Source organism: Hyla sarda, chromosome 5 (genome assembly GCF_029499605.1).
Source record: "Hyla sarda isolate aHylSar1 chromosome 5, aHylSar1.hap1, whole genome shotgun sequence".
In the NCBI taxonomy this organism is placed as follows: Eukaryota; Metazoa; Chordata; class Amphibia; order Anura; family Hylidae; genus Hyla; species Hyla sarda.
This window is the reverse complement of record NC_079193.1, coordinates 74,487,251-74,500,916: the sequence shown is the minus strand read 5'-3', so window position 1 is coordinate 74,500,916 and position 13,666 is coordinate 74,487,251. Positions and strand designations below refer to the sequence as shown.

At 47.5% G+C, this 13,666-nt stretch overlaps 1 protein-coding gene across 7 annotated transcripts in view; it reads left to right on the top strand.

Annotated features, from left to right (window-relative positions):
• Positions 1-13,666, top strand: part of DNAH11 (dynein axonemal heavy chain 11) — a 324,054-nt gene that overhangs the window by 194,892 nt on the left and 115,496 nt on the right. For all 7 annotated transcript variants that reach the window (XM_056519699.1, XM_056519698.1, XM_056519697.1 and 4 more), the window contains one exon: positions 5,090-5,323. In XM_056519699.1, the coding sequence (XP_056375674.1) occupies positions 5,090-5,323 (234 nt within the window). The remainder of the gene's footprint in view (positions 1-5,089; positions 5,324-13,666) is intronic.

Genomic DNA, 13,666 nt, shown 5'->3' with positions numbered 1-13,666 from the left:
CACTTTGCTGTTATTCCTGTGAAACACCTGAAGGGTTAACACACATACTGAATGTAATTTTGAATACATTGAGGGGTGCAGTTTTTATAATGGGGTCAGTTAATATGAAGGTCCCTCAAATCCACTTCAAAACTGAACTGGTCCCTGAAACATTCTGATTTTGAAAATGTTGTGAAAAATTTGAAAATTGCTGCTGAACTTTGAAGCCGTCTGGTGTCTTCCAAAAGTAAAAACACGTCAACGTTATGATGGAAACATAAAGTAGACATATTGTATATGTGAATCAATGTATAATTTATTTGGTATGTCTATTTTCCTTACAAGCAGAGAGCTTCAAAGTAAAAATTAAATGCTACATTTTAAAAAAAATGTAAACATTTTGGGAATTTTTCACCAAGAAATAATGCAAGTATCAACGAAAATTTACCTCTAACATAAAGTAGAATATGTCATGAAAAAACTTTCGCGGAATCAGAATGAAAAAGCAGTAGTAAAATAAGAAGTAAAAGCATCCCAGATTTATTAATACTTAAATTGACAGAGGTCAGATTTGCAAAAAAGGCCCTGGTCCTTAAGGTGAAAATGGACTGGGTCCTTAAAGGGGTACTCCGCCCCTGGCATCTTATCCCCTATCCAAAGGATAGGGGATAAGATGTTAGATCGCCGCGGTCCCGCTGCTGGGGACCCCGGGGATCGCCGCTGCGGCACCCCGCCATCATTACTGCACAGAGCGAGTTCGCTCTGTGCGTAATGACGGGCGATACAGGGGCCGGAGCAGCGTGATGTCACGGCTCCGCCCCTCATGACATCACGGCCCGTCCCCCTAATGCAAGTCTATGGCAGGGGGTGTGACGACTGCCACGCCCCCTCCCATAGATTTGTATTGACGGGGCGGGCCGTGATGTCACGAGGGGCGGAGCCGTGACATAACGATGCACCGGCCCCTGTATCACCCGTCATTACGTGCAGAGCCAACACGCTCTGCGCAGTAATGATAGCGGGGTGCTGCAGCAGCAATCCCCGGGGTCCCCAGCAGCGGGACCCCGGCGATCTGACATCTTATCCCCTATCCTTTGGATAGGGGATAAGATGTCTAGGGGCGGAGTACCCCTTTAAGGGGTTAAAAAGGACAGGCTAACATAGAAGAATTAACACCTTGGGGACCAAGGGTGTACCTGTACACCTTGGTCCTGCTCCCCTGCTATGACACAGGGTCACATGCTGACGCTCACGTGCTGACCCCACGTCATAGGTGGCCCCGGCGGCTAACACCCGCCAGGACCCGTGTCTAATGTCGGACATCACCAAACGCGTTGATGCCTGGCATTAACCCCTTAGACACGGCGATCAAAGTTGATCACCTCTTCTAAAGTGAAAGTAAATGCTTCCCTGCAGCTCAGTCAGGCTGTTCTGTCCCAAACAGCTGAGAGGACAGGAGAGGGTCCCTACCTGCCTCCAGCTCCGTTCGAACGGCGATTTGCTGCTCCATGCCTGTTTAGCAGGCTGGAGCAGCAGAGCACCGATAACACTGATCAATGCTATGCTATGGCATAACATTGAATAGTGTATGCAATCAGAAGGATGCATTTTATAGTCCCCTATGGGGACTAATAATGGTGTAAAAAAAAAACTTTTTTTTAAAGTTAATTAATGTGATTTAACCGCTTCCTTAAAAAGTTTGAATCGCTCCCTTTTCCCATAAAAAAATGTAAACAAAAATAAACATTAACATATGTGGTACTGCCGTGTGCGTAAATGTCCGAACTCTAAAAATATAATGTGAATTGAAGCGCATGGTCAATGGCATTTCCAAAAAAAATTACAAAGTTCAAAATTGTGTATTTTTGGTCATTTTGTATACCCTAAAAAAAACTAATAAAAAGCGATAAAAAAGTCCCATCGAAATAAAAATGGTACCAATAAAAACTTCAGATCACTGAAGGAATTTCTACCTCTAGTATGAGGGTTTTTTGCCTTCCTCTGGATCAACTCATGAGGGATTCATTAGGGATATAGATTGAACTCGATGGACTCTGGTCTTTTTTCAACCTTATGAACTATGTTACTATGTATCTCAAAACACGTAATAGACTCTTTTTTTGTGGTGAAGCTCACAAAATCCAGTCCAACATAATATAAATTCATAGTTGTTTTTTCCCACAGTAGATAAATAATTAGGGTCTGTTTAGCAGCAGACAGGTTGAATACACATGGATTAAATATCAATAATATCCTAGTTTTTCTCATAGGAAATATTAAACTGGAAAGCGGACAATTAAAATGCTTCCCCAGCTTAATCACCGAAAAATATCCAATCATTCAGCTCTATCATTAAACACTCCAATACCATTTGCTAATACATCTGAAGTTGGAGCCATTATTGACAACATTTTGGTAAATTATCTGTAACTTTCACCGCACTAGGTGCACCTTATTTAATTCTTATTAATTGATTTTCAGGCATCCTCTGATTAATTATAGAGGGTTAATCTTGTAAATAAACCCATAAATTATTGTTCCATTGATGAGGTTGTAGGTTCACAGGAGTAAAGTCATTTATAAGTCAATGAAGGTAAAATGCAGAAATAAGGCCTTAGTGCACATGTAGAGTCTGTAAGGTGGCTCATGGCATCCCATACAACTCTGCCTCTAACAGAGAAAAGCTCTGGATATATCACTAATGAATGTGCCATGGCTTTTTTTCTCTGTCTTAAGATTGGACAGAAAAAGGCTTGCATATGTAATCAGAGTCATATGGTACAGTCAAACCCCAACCAATTGTATGGCAGACCAACTGGAAACGGAAACTGTAATATGACCATGCACATGAAGCTTAAAAGGGCCATAGAGGCAATTTAAAGAGGTGTTCTGGGACCTTTTCATTCCTTAGGATAATTCCTCAATATCTGATCAGTGGGACTAACATCTGGCACCCCCACTAATTGGCTATTTGGAACATACACATACACAGTGAATGGGGCCAGAAGCAGACAGCTACTTATTGCTGTGCTTATATTCGTTCATTCAGCTCCCAGTTACTTCAATAAGAGTGAGTTGCAGTTACCCAACATGGCCACTACACAATGTACGGAGCTGTCAACAAGAGCACAACAAAAACATCATGCGCAGACATACCTTGTTTGTAAGACTTCTTCTGATGTTTTATAGGAGGAAATAATATAACATGTATATAATGATTTTCCATTGTATACTTTAAATTTGACATTATACGGCATACTTTACTTGGTTATTTACAGTAGCAGGCAGGGAATGATTAACTTTTTTTTTAAAGTGGAACTGTACATTGCTCCTTTACTTTAAAATTGAGGCATCTGCACTTTGACAGCTGTTGGTAAGGCCCAGGCATCATTCTGGCTCTTGGGGTCCTAATAGAATAAAGTGAAAGGAGCCTTGGGTTTGACACTTAATTGATAGTTTTTTTTCTTACTTATAGATTAGGTATTTGTATTTATTTTTATAATACTTCTATGGCCTCTTTCACATCAGCGTAACGGAGCTTCATATGAGAGCTTTGTTACAGCTACTGATAAAGGGGCTGGATGAAATGCATCCCAGCGGATGCCGATAGGTCCCATTGACTTTGACTGGGGCCCATTTCTGTTAGAGGTCCTTTATGTTTCTGGAATTTATCAGAGAAAAAAACCTGAGGGCCGTTGACATTGCCATTGAGGTCCGCTAAATGGAGCTCCATTGGCAAGTCCATCGTAATGACGGAAGTTTAGCAGAGGAAAAAAATAGTGCATGCACTGTTTTTATTCTCCAGTAAACTACTGATCCCTGATGGACCCCATTCAAGTCAATTGGATCCATCGGGACCTGGTGTTGTCAGTGGTGCAAAAAACGGGACGGAGCACAACGGCAATGTGAACCTTAGCCTGACATGCATTTTAACTGAACAAGCAAATTGAGCACCCTAATGGAGCACCTAATTCTGATGTGAACATAGCCTGTCTTTGCTATAAAGAAAAGCAAGAACCGATTTCCTGGTGGTCTTGCTCTTAAATATAGTTGGTAGTTTGAAATTAAAGTGCACAATGCTGTAGTATAGAGCATGAGGAAGCTTCAGCCACATGAGACAGAAGGTGGGTTTCGGACAACTTCAAACTTGCTGGTGAGACTACCATTTTGCGAAGATAAATACTTACTAATCCCCTGTGTGGCTGCTTTATTTTGTTAACCTGTTGCCCTCGGGTATGCCCACCCAAGGAATCCATTAAGGTGGTCACACAAGCTCAGTTCAGCTGCTCTCTCCTGATCTCAATTCAGGAATTAGCAATGAGGCTTCAATATATGTAAGCAAGCAGAGTTGTGAGATAGTGTATGCAACACTGCACATCCACAGTGGAGGAGAAAAGTTGCAGAGGTATGGAAGTTATTTTACCAAAAAACTATATATTTTACTGTGGGATACTGTCATGATCATATCAATAAAATTAGTGATTCCTTTTATTTTAATGGCTTTTGTTACTTGATATGGCTCAATTCTTACCACTTTGATACTGACTACTGAATTTCAGAAACAATATCATTGTGATAACAAATCTAAAAGGAAAACAGAAGGCGCTCCATGTGCGGGATCAGCAGGTCAGGCCCATAGGGAGAGGGAAAAGATCTGTCCCACGCCGCTTACCAGAGTTGGTTGTGTGCACACACACAACAATGGGAAGCACCTGAAAGTATGTATGTCATCATCCGCAGCCCTCCTTGAGAACGAGGAGTAGGCAGAAGGACCCTAATGGTAGGAGATATCAGCGCTGGATGAAGGAGCTAGGAGGAGTAGCAGCATAAAATCAAGGTAGGTTTATTAGATGCAACGCGTTTCGCTGCGCATGCGCAGCTTCATCAGGCAAGGCCTGATGAAGCTGCGCATGTGCAGCGAAACGCGTTGCATCTAATAAACCTACCTTGATTTTATGCTGCTACTCCTCCTGGCTCCTTCATCCAGCGCCGATATCTCCTACCATTATGGTCCTTCTGCCTACTCATCATTGTGATAACAAGTTTGTTTAGTTCCATGTTGCAATATTTTTATTATATGATAATTGTACATTTTATGCATTTCTTCCAGCCAAATGTGAAAGAGTCAATCAGTCAATTCATGGCCTATGTACACACAAGTGTCAATGAAATCAGTACTAAATACTTCCAGAATGAGAAACGATACAATTATACCACGCCAAAGAGTTTCCTGGAGCAAATAAATTTATACAAAAATCTTCTGGACAGAAAAAGGAAAGAGTTATCTCAAAAAATGGAACATTTAGAGAATGGTTTGCAAAAGCTAAAATCCACAGCATCGCAGGTAAAGCTACGTCTCTGTAATAGTATTTTTATTTATCATTATTAGTATTATTTATTTATGTTTAAAGAGCCCTTGAGTGCTGTACTTATTCTCAAATGCAAGTATTAACCGAGCATGTTCCATTTATGTAACAAATCTATATTCTACATAGTGTGTTGTGTTACTATGTCATATTATAAGTTTACATTAACAGAGCAAAATAAATGGTTCTGGGAACGGTAACCTGCAATTGTTAGATTTACTAATAGTGGAATGAATATAACACACACAGAGGTCAGTCAGCCACAATTAATATAGAAATCCCTCTTCTTTCTTCATTATTATTAGAAGTAAATGTTCTGCCATGTATACTGCTGTGCGTGTACCCAGCCACATACATTTCGCATGAGCGCTAATAACATTGTCATGATCTTTTTTCCCCCCCCCGTACCATAGTCTGCTTTGCAATAAACTAGTATAACTAAAAACAACTCAGATGGTTTCTCATAAAGCAGATCTGTCATGAAATTTTTGCTAAAGTTTGCTAAAATGATGAAAACAACCCTCTTCCCGTCTCCAGTTACTGATGGCTGTGTATACAGATATATCCACCACTAGTGGGTAGCTTTCTGAATACGTGCTCATAAGCAAATGTAGTTTTATTTAAAAGACAGTATGATTTGTAAAGCTGTCATCCATTGCTATGACCAGGAAAACATCTATATTAAAGAGGCACTCCGGGAATATTTTGTTTTTGTTCATGTAGTGCAGATATCGTTAAATAATAATGTAGAAGTTGTTGTACATGGCTTGTGCTTACCTGTTTTAGCTGATGTAGTAGGCATGGGTTTCAGCCATCTTGATTCCTGGTCAATAGGGGGAGCTACACAATTCTTTTTTTTATTATTTAATTATTTATGGGGAAAAAATGCACAGGGTCCCCTGTATTTTCATTCTCAACAAATGGATATCAACAAAGCAGCAACAGCTTGATGTTAACAGGGTGGGCGAGCACCATTGTTAATGGCCCTCCCTAGCCTAAATAACACCAGCCTGTTACTGCCTAGACCTAGTAGCGCCATTTTTGACTCTCCTGACCTGTTGGTACCGCTCTCCTCAGCACCCCTGTTAGCACAAGCTGTGATTGGGGCTAACGCTAAGCCCTGGCTTAGTAATGGACTCCGTCTATAAGACAGCTTCCAATACTAAACCTGTAAAGTAAATAAAAATAAAAAACACAACACATTTTAAAAACTTTTGTTCCAAAAAACACTCCCCCCACAAGCCCTCGTTAACCATTTAAAACAAAAAAAAGTGGGTCATCGTTGTAGTCCACCGAATCCGAAGTAGTCCTCTGCATACACAGATCTGAGATGAAAAGAAAAAAAGAAAACACAAAAAATTGGTTAGAGAACGCCCATAAAGCAGGGTTTCCAAACAGGAAGCCTTCAGCTGTTGCTAAACTACACCCCATATCATTTCCAGACAGCCTTTGGGGAGTTGTAATTTAACAACAGCGAACCTCCATTTAAGCACCAGCTGGAGTCTTGTTTTCCTAATCTACAACTTCTGTGTTGGGAGTTGTAGTTTAGCAACAGCTGGAAGCACCCTGGTGTTAAATGGCTCCCCGGCCACCAGCCCACATCTCCCACCTGCCCGCTAGCTGTTGCAACTTCATCTTCCAGCATGTCCTCACTGTAAGGGCTTGCTGGGAGTTGTAGTCTTGCAACAGCTAGTGGGCGGCATCTGTTAGCTGTTGCAAGACTACAACTCCGAGTATGCCCTTACAATGAGGACATGTTGGGAGTTGTAGTTGCAACAGCTACCGGGCAGGTGGGAGATGCGGGCAGGTGGTAGATGTGGGTGGGTAGCCGGTTAGGGGAGCCAGCCGGCCCCCAGGAATGTGAGAGTACAGCAGTGTAATTTCATATTTCCCGCTGGAGCCATGATCACAGCTTGGGAGGGAAATATGAAATTACAGTGCCATACTTTAATATTTCTGTGAGTCAGCCGGCTCCGCTCCCTGGCCAACTGCCCGCATATCCCCCCCCCCCCCCCCCCCCGCTAGCTGTTGGAAGACTACAACTCCCAGCATGCCCTTAGCAACAGCTAGCGGGCGGGAGGAAGATGCCGGCAGGTTGTAGATGCAGGTGGGTGAGCGGGGAGCGGAGCTACACAAAAAATCGCACAAAATTCGCATGTGCTGACAAAAGCAAGTTTTGTAAGCCATGTATGACCTTTTTGAATCGGATTTGCAACTTCTTTTTGCTTACATGCGACATTCGCACTTCACAAATTTACGATCACTGCAAAGTGAAAACTGAAAGTTGCTTATGTAGGTAGGGCTATTTGCAACTTTATGTGTACCCACAAAAGTCGGACAAAAATTTGCTTAGGCGCACGTGTGACTTTTTGTGTGACTTTTGTAAGCAAAAAAGAGCTCTAAAATCCCTTGATAAATGTACCTGGATATCTTTACCTGTGGAATTTGGCACACGTAGCAACCAATTTTGTTTGGTATCTAATGGTTACTGTTACTATCCTAATGCACGTGCTCAACAGATTAAAAGGGTATTCTGGCCAAAGACATCTTATCCCCTATCCAAAGGATGGGCCCCCCGTGATCTCCATGCAGCACCCGCATTCTATGCAGGGCTGCTGCTCCAGTCTCAGAAACCTCTGTGTTTCCAGGACTGGAGACATGACATCACGCCCCGCCCCCTCCATTCATGTCTATGGGAGGGGACGTGACAGCCCCTTTTTTTGTATATAGGCCCCTGTTCATTAACAGTGAGTGCTGTTAAGGCCCAGCCTGTCAAATGAAGATGAGAACTGAGTGATGGTGAACCTCTGGTCAACAGTCTAGGCCCTTATTAGCATATCGGGCACTGAACAAACATCGCCAATGGTTAATGGGCCTGGAAAAAATTGTTAACATTTTATCCTTGTATATTTGTATAATTGATATCAACTAGGGCTGCCAGCTTTTCTGTATGTTCAAGATGAATACAGTGATCCCTCAACTTACAATGGCCTCAACATACAATAGTTTCAACATACAATGGTCTTTTCTGGACCATTGTAAGTTGAAACCAGACTCAACATACAATGATACAGACAGTCCAGATCTGTGAAACGTGTCAATGGCTGGAAGAACCGACCAATCAGAATAGGCATTCACTGGTAAAACTGAAGCGTATGCACTAACTGATGTCTAGTAGCTCCCCCTACTGTACAGGAAGGTATTACATGTTCTGTATACTTTACCTGTACCAGGATTACCTGCTCCTCTGGACACCAGTTAAGGGCGACTCCATGTTAATTTTTTAGGACACTGTGTGTACTGTACAGGACCCTGAAGAAGCTCCTGTCCTCTACATAGGCCAGTGTTTCCCAAGCAGGGTGCCCCCAGCTGTTGCAAAATTACAACTCCCAGCATGCCCGGTCAGCCTTTGGCTGTCCGGGCATGCTGGGAGTTTTAGTTTTGCAACAGCTGGGGGCTCCATGCTTGGGAAACACTGACACAGACAGTGATTCCAGCTCCCAGCAGGGTGTGTTCGGGTGTGTCTCCTGAGACTTCCAGCAGAGCAGAGCCAAGCAGAGATTTCCAACAAGCCTTCCCCAGGTTTGTGGCAGATTCCTGGGGAAGAAGCTCCTGCAATGGAGCCTCGTGGCTCCACTCCCCGTTCCAGGCTGGCGGGAAGTGGAGTGAAAACTTCGACAGCCATTGTTCCGGCCGGGAGAAGATCGGGCAGAGTCTGCAGCAATGCAGGCTCTGCTACCCAGGCTACGGGTGCCAGCCAGAGATCCACTGGTGGAAGAAAGGCACGGAAAGACAGTGTGGAGATGTGGTCGGAGAGTGGGCCCGGCGAGTCCAGTTCCACATACTGCTCCCGCATGGCCGCAAGGTTTGCGGAGTACGAGCAGCGCGGCAAGGAGCTGAGGATGGCCAGAGAGGATCTGCGTGCGACCCAGAGTCTGATGAGTACCGGATCCAGAAAGAGCAAGCCAGAACTGAAGAAGAGGATAACATCGCTGAAAGGCGAGATTGTGAGGCTGGAGGCGAGGAGAGCGGAGATACTGGAGGGGAGCGGTCTCTTCAAGGAGAAGCTGATCAACAGCAATCGGTTTGCCGCCACGAAATCCCCAGGTAAGGTGGATGATGGGGAGAGTAGTGGCGGCGAAGATAGTGAGGATGGTGGTGAAGAGGAGAAGATGGAGGAAAGTGTGGGAGTTGTAGCTACTCCAGGTGACACCCAGACCCAGGACAGCTACATTGAGGCTGGACAGGTGGCACTTCCGCCAAGCGAGAGTGAGGAGGATGACGTGGAGGGTGAGGCTGGGGGTCTGCTGAGGGCAATTGTGATGCAGGAGTCCCCAGCCCACCTCCAGAATTTCACCTTTGGGGACGAGGAGTGTGAAGATGTGGTGGTCAAGCAGAGGTCCAAGAAAAGGAAGACAAAGGAGACGGTACAATATGTATTTGTCCCCTTCCAGCAGTCTGGGCCAGCTGCAAAGCTGGTTCAGGCTGCGGGCTCCCCCAAACTGCCAGACCCCGTTCCTGTGGTGGAGCGGGGCCAGCACGGGGAGTACAGTAAGGCGTCAGGAAAGGCTAAGGGCGCAATAGTTGTGAAGCCCACCCATCCTGTCGGTAGGGAAGGGCAGGATGGGCACATGCCGGGCAGCTCTGGCACTGCAGGACCGCCCCAGGGTGGCAGGGGGCGTGTCCAAGTGCCAGAGGCAAGTTATGCTGCCGTGTGCTCGGGGGGCGGTTCCCCGAGTACTGTGGGCACTACTGGCGCCGCGGGGCACTCCCCTGTGAGGGGGGGGAGTGTCCGGGCGCCAGAGAGCGTTGTGTCTGTGTGCTCGGGGGGCGGTCCCCCGAGTACAGTGTGTTCTGCGGGCACTGCAGGGCAGTCCCCTGTGAGGGGGGGGAGTGTCCCGGTGTCGGGATCAGTGTCCGGCAATGGCGCCGTGGGAGGAGCTGGGGTGCGCTCGGTGGGGCAGCCCCAGACTCAGGAGGCACCATTGATCATTCAGAAGGAGGAGCCATCATCATCATCATCAGCAGCAGCAGCCAAGCCGGAAATTAAGCCAGCGGTACTACAAATCCCAGCCAGCCCAGAATCAGTTAGGCAGGGTATGAGTGAGAATGCTGAGTGTAGTAGTGTTGTGGATGAGAGGAGTGTCAGTGGAGTGAATGTTGGTGGGAGTAGTGGTATGAATGGGAAAAAGGATGATGTGAGTGGTGGTGTGAGTGGTGGTGTGAATGGTGGTTCTGGGTCTGGGTCTGGGTCTGGCCCGGCTGCCCCCCCGGCAGTGACTGCTCCTAGGAGCTATGCTAATGTCGCTGCCGGGGGTCCAGGGGGGTCCCCGCCTCCGTCCATCCCCGGGGGTTACTTGCAACAGCGCCTCCTGGAGGCTCTGCGTAGGGGAGACAGGTCGATCCAGGTAGAGGGAAGGGGTGAGGTCGACCTGTCTTTCTGGATAGAGAGGCACGGTTTGGGGGCTTTCCGAGAGCAGAATGGGGAGGTGGTCTGGTCCCTCCCGACAACCGGGCAGGACAATAACCGCAGGAATGTGGTCCGTCTGATTTGGAGGGGTGAGGATGCGTGCCCACCTCGCGCTAAAGTGGTTGAGCTCCTCCTCCAGATGGAATTCAGGGCGAGTGACATCTTTGCCCTGATCCACCCCTACGGTACGTCCGAGTTTGACGTCAGTTTCGTTCGGCCAGAGGGTCTCGAACTCTTCTGGTCAAACTACGAGGTGGCGAAGAACGAGCCCGGCTGGCGAGATTTTGCCGTAAAGGCAATTTCCCGTCAGAACTCGGTCAAGAAGGTGACCGTTTTGACCCGTAACGAGTCACTTTCTTGTTACGACATCATGACCTGGCTCGGTCGGTATGGGGATGTGACGGACATGCCCAAGAAAAACATTGATGAGCACGGGATCTGGTCCGGGGCCTGGACGTTTTCCGTCAAACTCAGGCGTTCAGGGAGTACGGTTGCCCACATTCCGTCAGCCGCCTTCCTTGGACGTGACAGGATCCAGGTCTTCTACCAGGGGCAGCCTAAGGTCTGTCACAGGTGCGGTAGCCCCACCCATTTTAGCGCAGCCTGTACTGTACAGGTCTGTGCTTTGTGTGGTGGCGTGGGTCATCTGGCCGCATCCTGTAGGCAGATCCGCTGCCATCTGTGTGGTGTCCTCGGGCACCCTTTCAGCCGTTGTCCTAGCGCCTTCGCCCGTGCGGCGGCCGCTCCGGCTGGGGAGAGCTGTGAAGTTGCCTCGGCTGGAGAGGGTACGAGCAGGGATGGGGGCGCACCAGGGCTAGTGAGGAAGAAGGGCCCCGCCAAACTAAGGCGGGAGGAAAATCGGAGGAGGAGTAGGGAGCAGGAGAGTGCCCAAGTGACGGGGGTAGCTCCGGCCCCTGCTCCTGTAGCTGGCCCTGAAATGACTGAAGCCCTGGAGGAGGACGTGCTGGATGAGGAGGTCAGGATACTGGGCGAAGAGGAAGGCAATATGGCCGACTCTTCCGATTCCTCCCACTATGAAAGTGTGGATGAGGAGAGTGTAGAGAAGGCCAAAAAGAAAGACAAGGGCAAAAGGAAAGGGAGAAAGAAGAGGTCTAAGCCCTCTCTCCCTCGTACTGCGGGCCGGGTCCAAAGCGGAAGCCTGACTGCCCCCCCTCTGGTTGACCTGTCAAACCGGTACCTCGTCCTTGATAACATCTCCTCCCCCTCCTTGGAGGGGGAGGGTGAGGGCGAGGTGCCTAGGGAGAGAGAGCCTCTGGGGGGAACTGGGCCCTGTCCTGTTGAGGCACCTTCCTCAGAGGGCAGGGCTAGACCGGGGTCGGACGGAGACGGGGACCATATGGACCAGAGTGAGTCCAAAAAAAGGGGTAAAAGCGGTCCTGCCCTTTCTTCTTCTTCTGGGGATGAGGGCACGAAGAAGAAGGGGAAGAAGAAATAAAGGTGAGGCCGTCTAACTTAATCACCCATGATGGCGGCACTCACCCCATTGACGCTGGCATCCATTAACTGTGCCAGCATAAAGTCTGATACGGCTAGATTCGCAGCCTTTGATTTTCTCGGCCGTGTTGAAGCCGACATTTTGTATCTGCAAGAGACCAGGTTGTCAGATCTAGCCTCCCTGATAAAAGCCAGAAGAGAGTGGAGGCGCGGTCCCTCCCACTGGTCTCTTGCGGCTGAGCCGTATAGTGGGGTGGCGGTCCTTTTTACCGCTCCGGTTGAATGCCGACGGGTTATTGAGTTAGAAATGGGGAGGTGCCTGATCTTAGATGTCCTCATGAAGGGGCAAGAGCTCCGGCTCATTAACATCTACGCCCCACAAACCAAGTGGGGCCGCAAAGATCTCTTTATGAGGATTAAGCCCTTCCTTTTTACTAGCCGGCAAGTGATTTTTGGAGGGGACTTCAATAATGTCACGAGGTCCCAAGATAGGAGAGGTTCCAATGGTCCGCTGGCTTACGATAGCGTGGCCCTCAATAATATAGTTAGGGAAGCTCGCCTAGAGGACGCCCACATCCGGAGCCCCTCAGGCCACGTGGGTTTCACCTATCATCGAGGTAGCTGCAGGTCTAGGATAGACAGGTTTTATTTAAAGGAGGAAGCCGTCTCTTCCGCAGTGTCCGTGGTTGAGGTGGAATTCTCCGATCACTGTATGATTTTGTTTTCCTTGAATGTTTCAGAGACCCCCCGGATGGGTAAAGGTTATTGGAAGCTGAATTCGTCCCTCCTGGAGGAAGCGGAGATAAGACAGTCCTTTGAGGATTTTCTTCAGAGTCAGGTACCTTTACTGGACTTTTGTAGTAGTAAGTCAGAGTGGTGGGAGATATTCAAGAAGCGGGTTGCGGGGTTCTTCCGCCAGCTCTCGAGCCTCAGGTCCCTGAATAGGTACCGCCTGTACCAGGGTCTGAGGAGGAAACTCGAGCTCCTTGTCTCGACTGGAGGTAGCCGGGAGGATATCTCCAGAGTGAAATCCTTGCTGATGGGGTGTCAGTACGATAGGCACGCATCTTTGGTTTTTGAGAGGGATTACGGGAGGTACCGCTCGCCCGACCCTTACAAGAACTGTAAGATGTCAGTGAGTAGTAAAGTGGTCTCAGGACTGATTGATAGTACGGGATCTCTGAATCGGTCCAGATCAGGGATCCTGGAGGTCGTCAGATCCTTCTACTCGCACCTCTTGGGAAGGAAGGATCTAGATCGAGACGGGATGTCGGCTTTCCTGGCTGAAACTATTCCTGAGCCAGGGGTAGACCCCTCTCTTGATGTTTTGGCAGAAGAAATCAGGGAAGAGGAAGTGAGACTGGCGATCGAGGGGCTCGCCCCCAAGAAGTCGCCA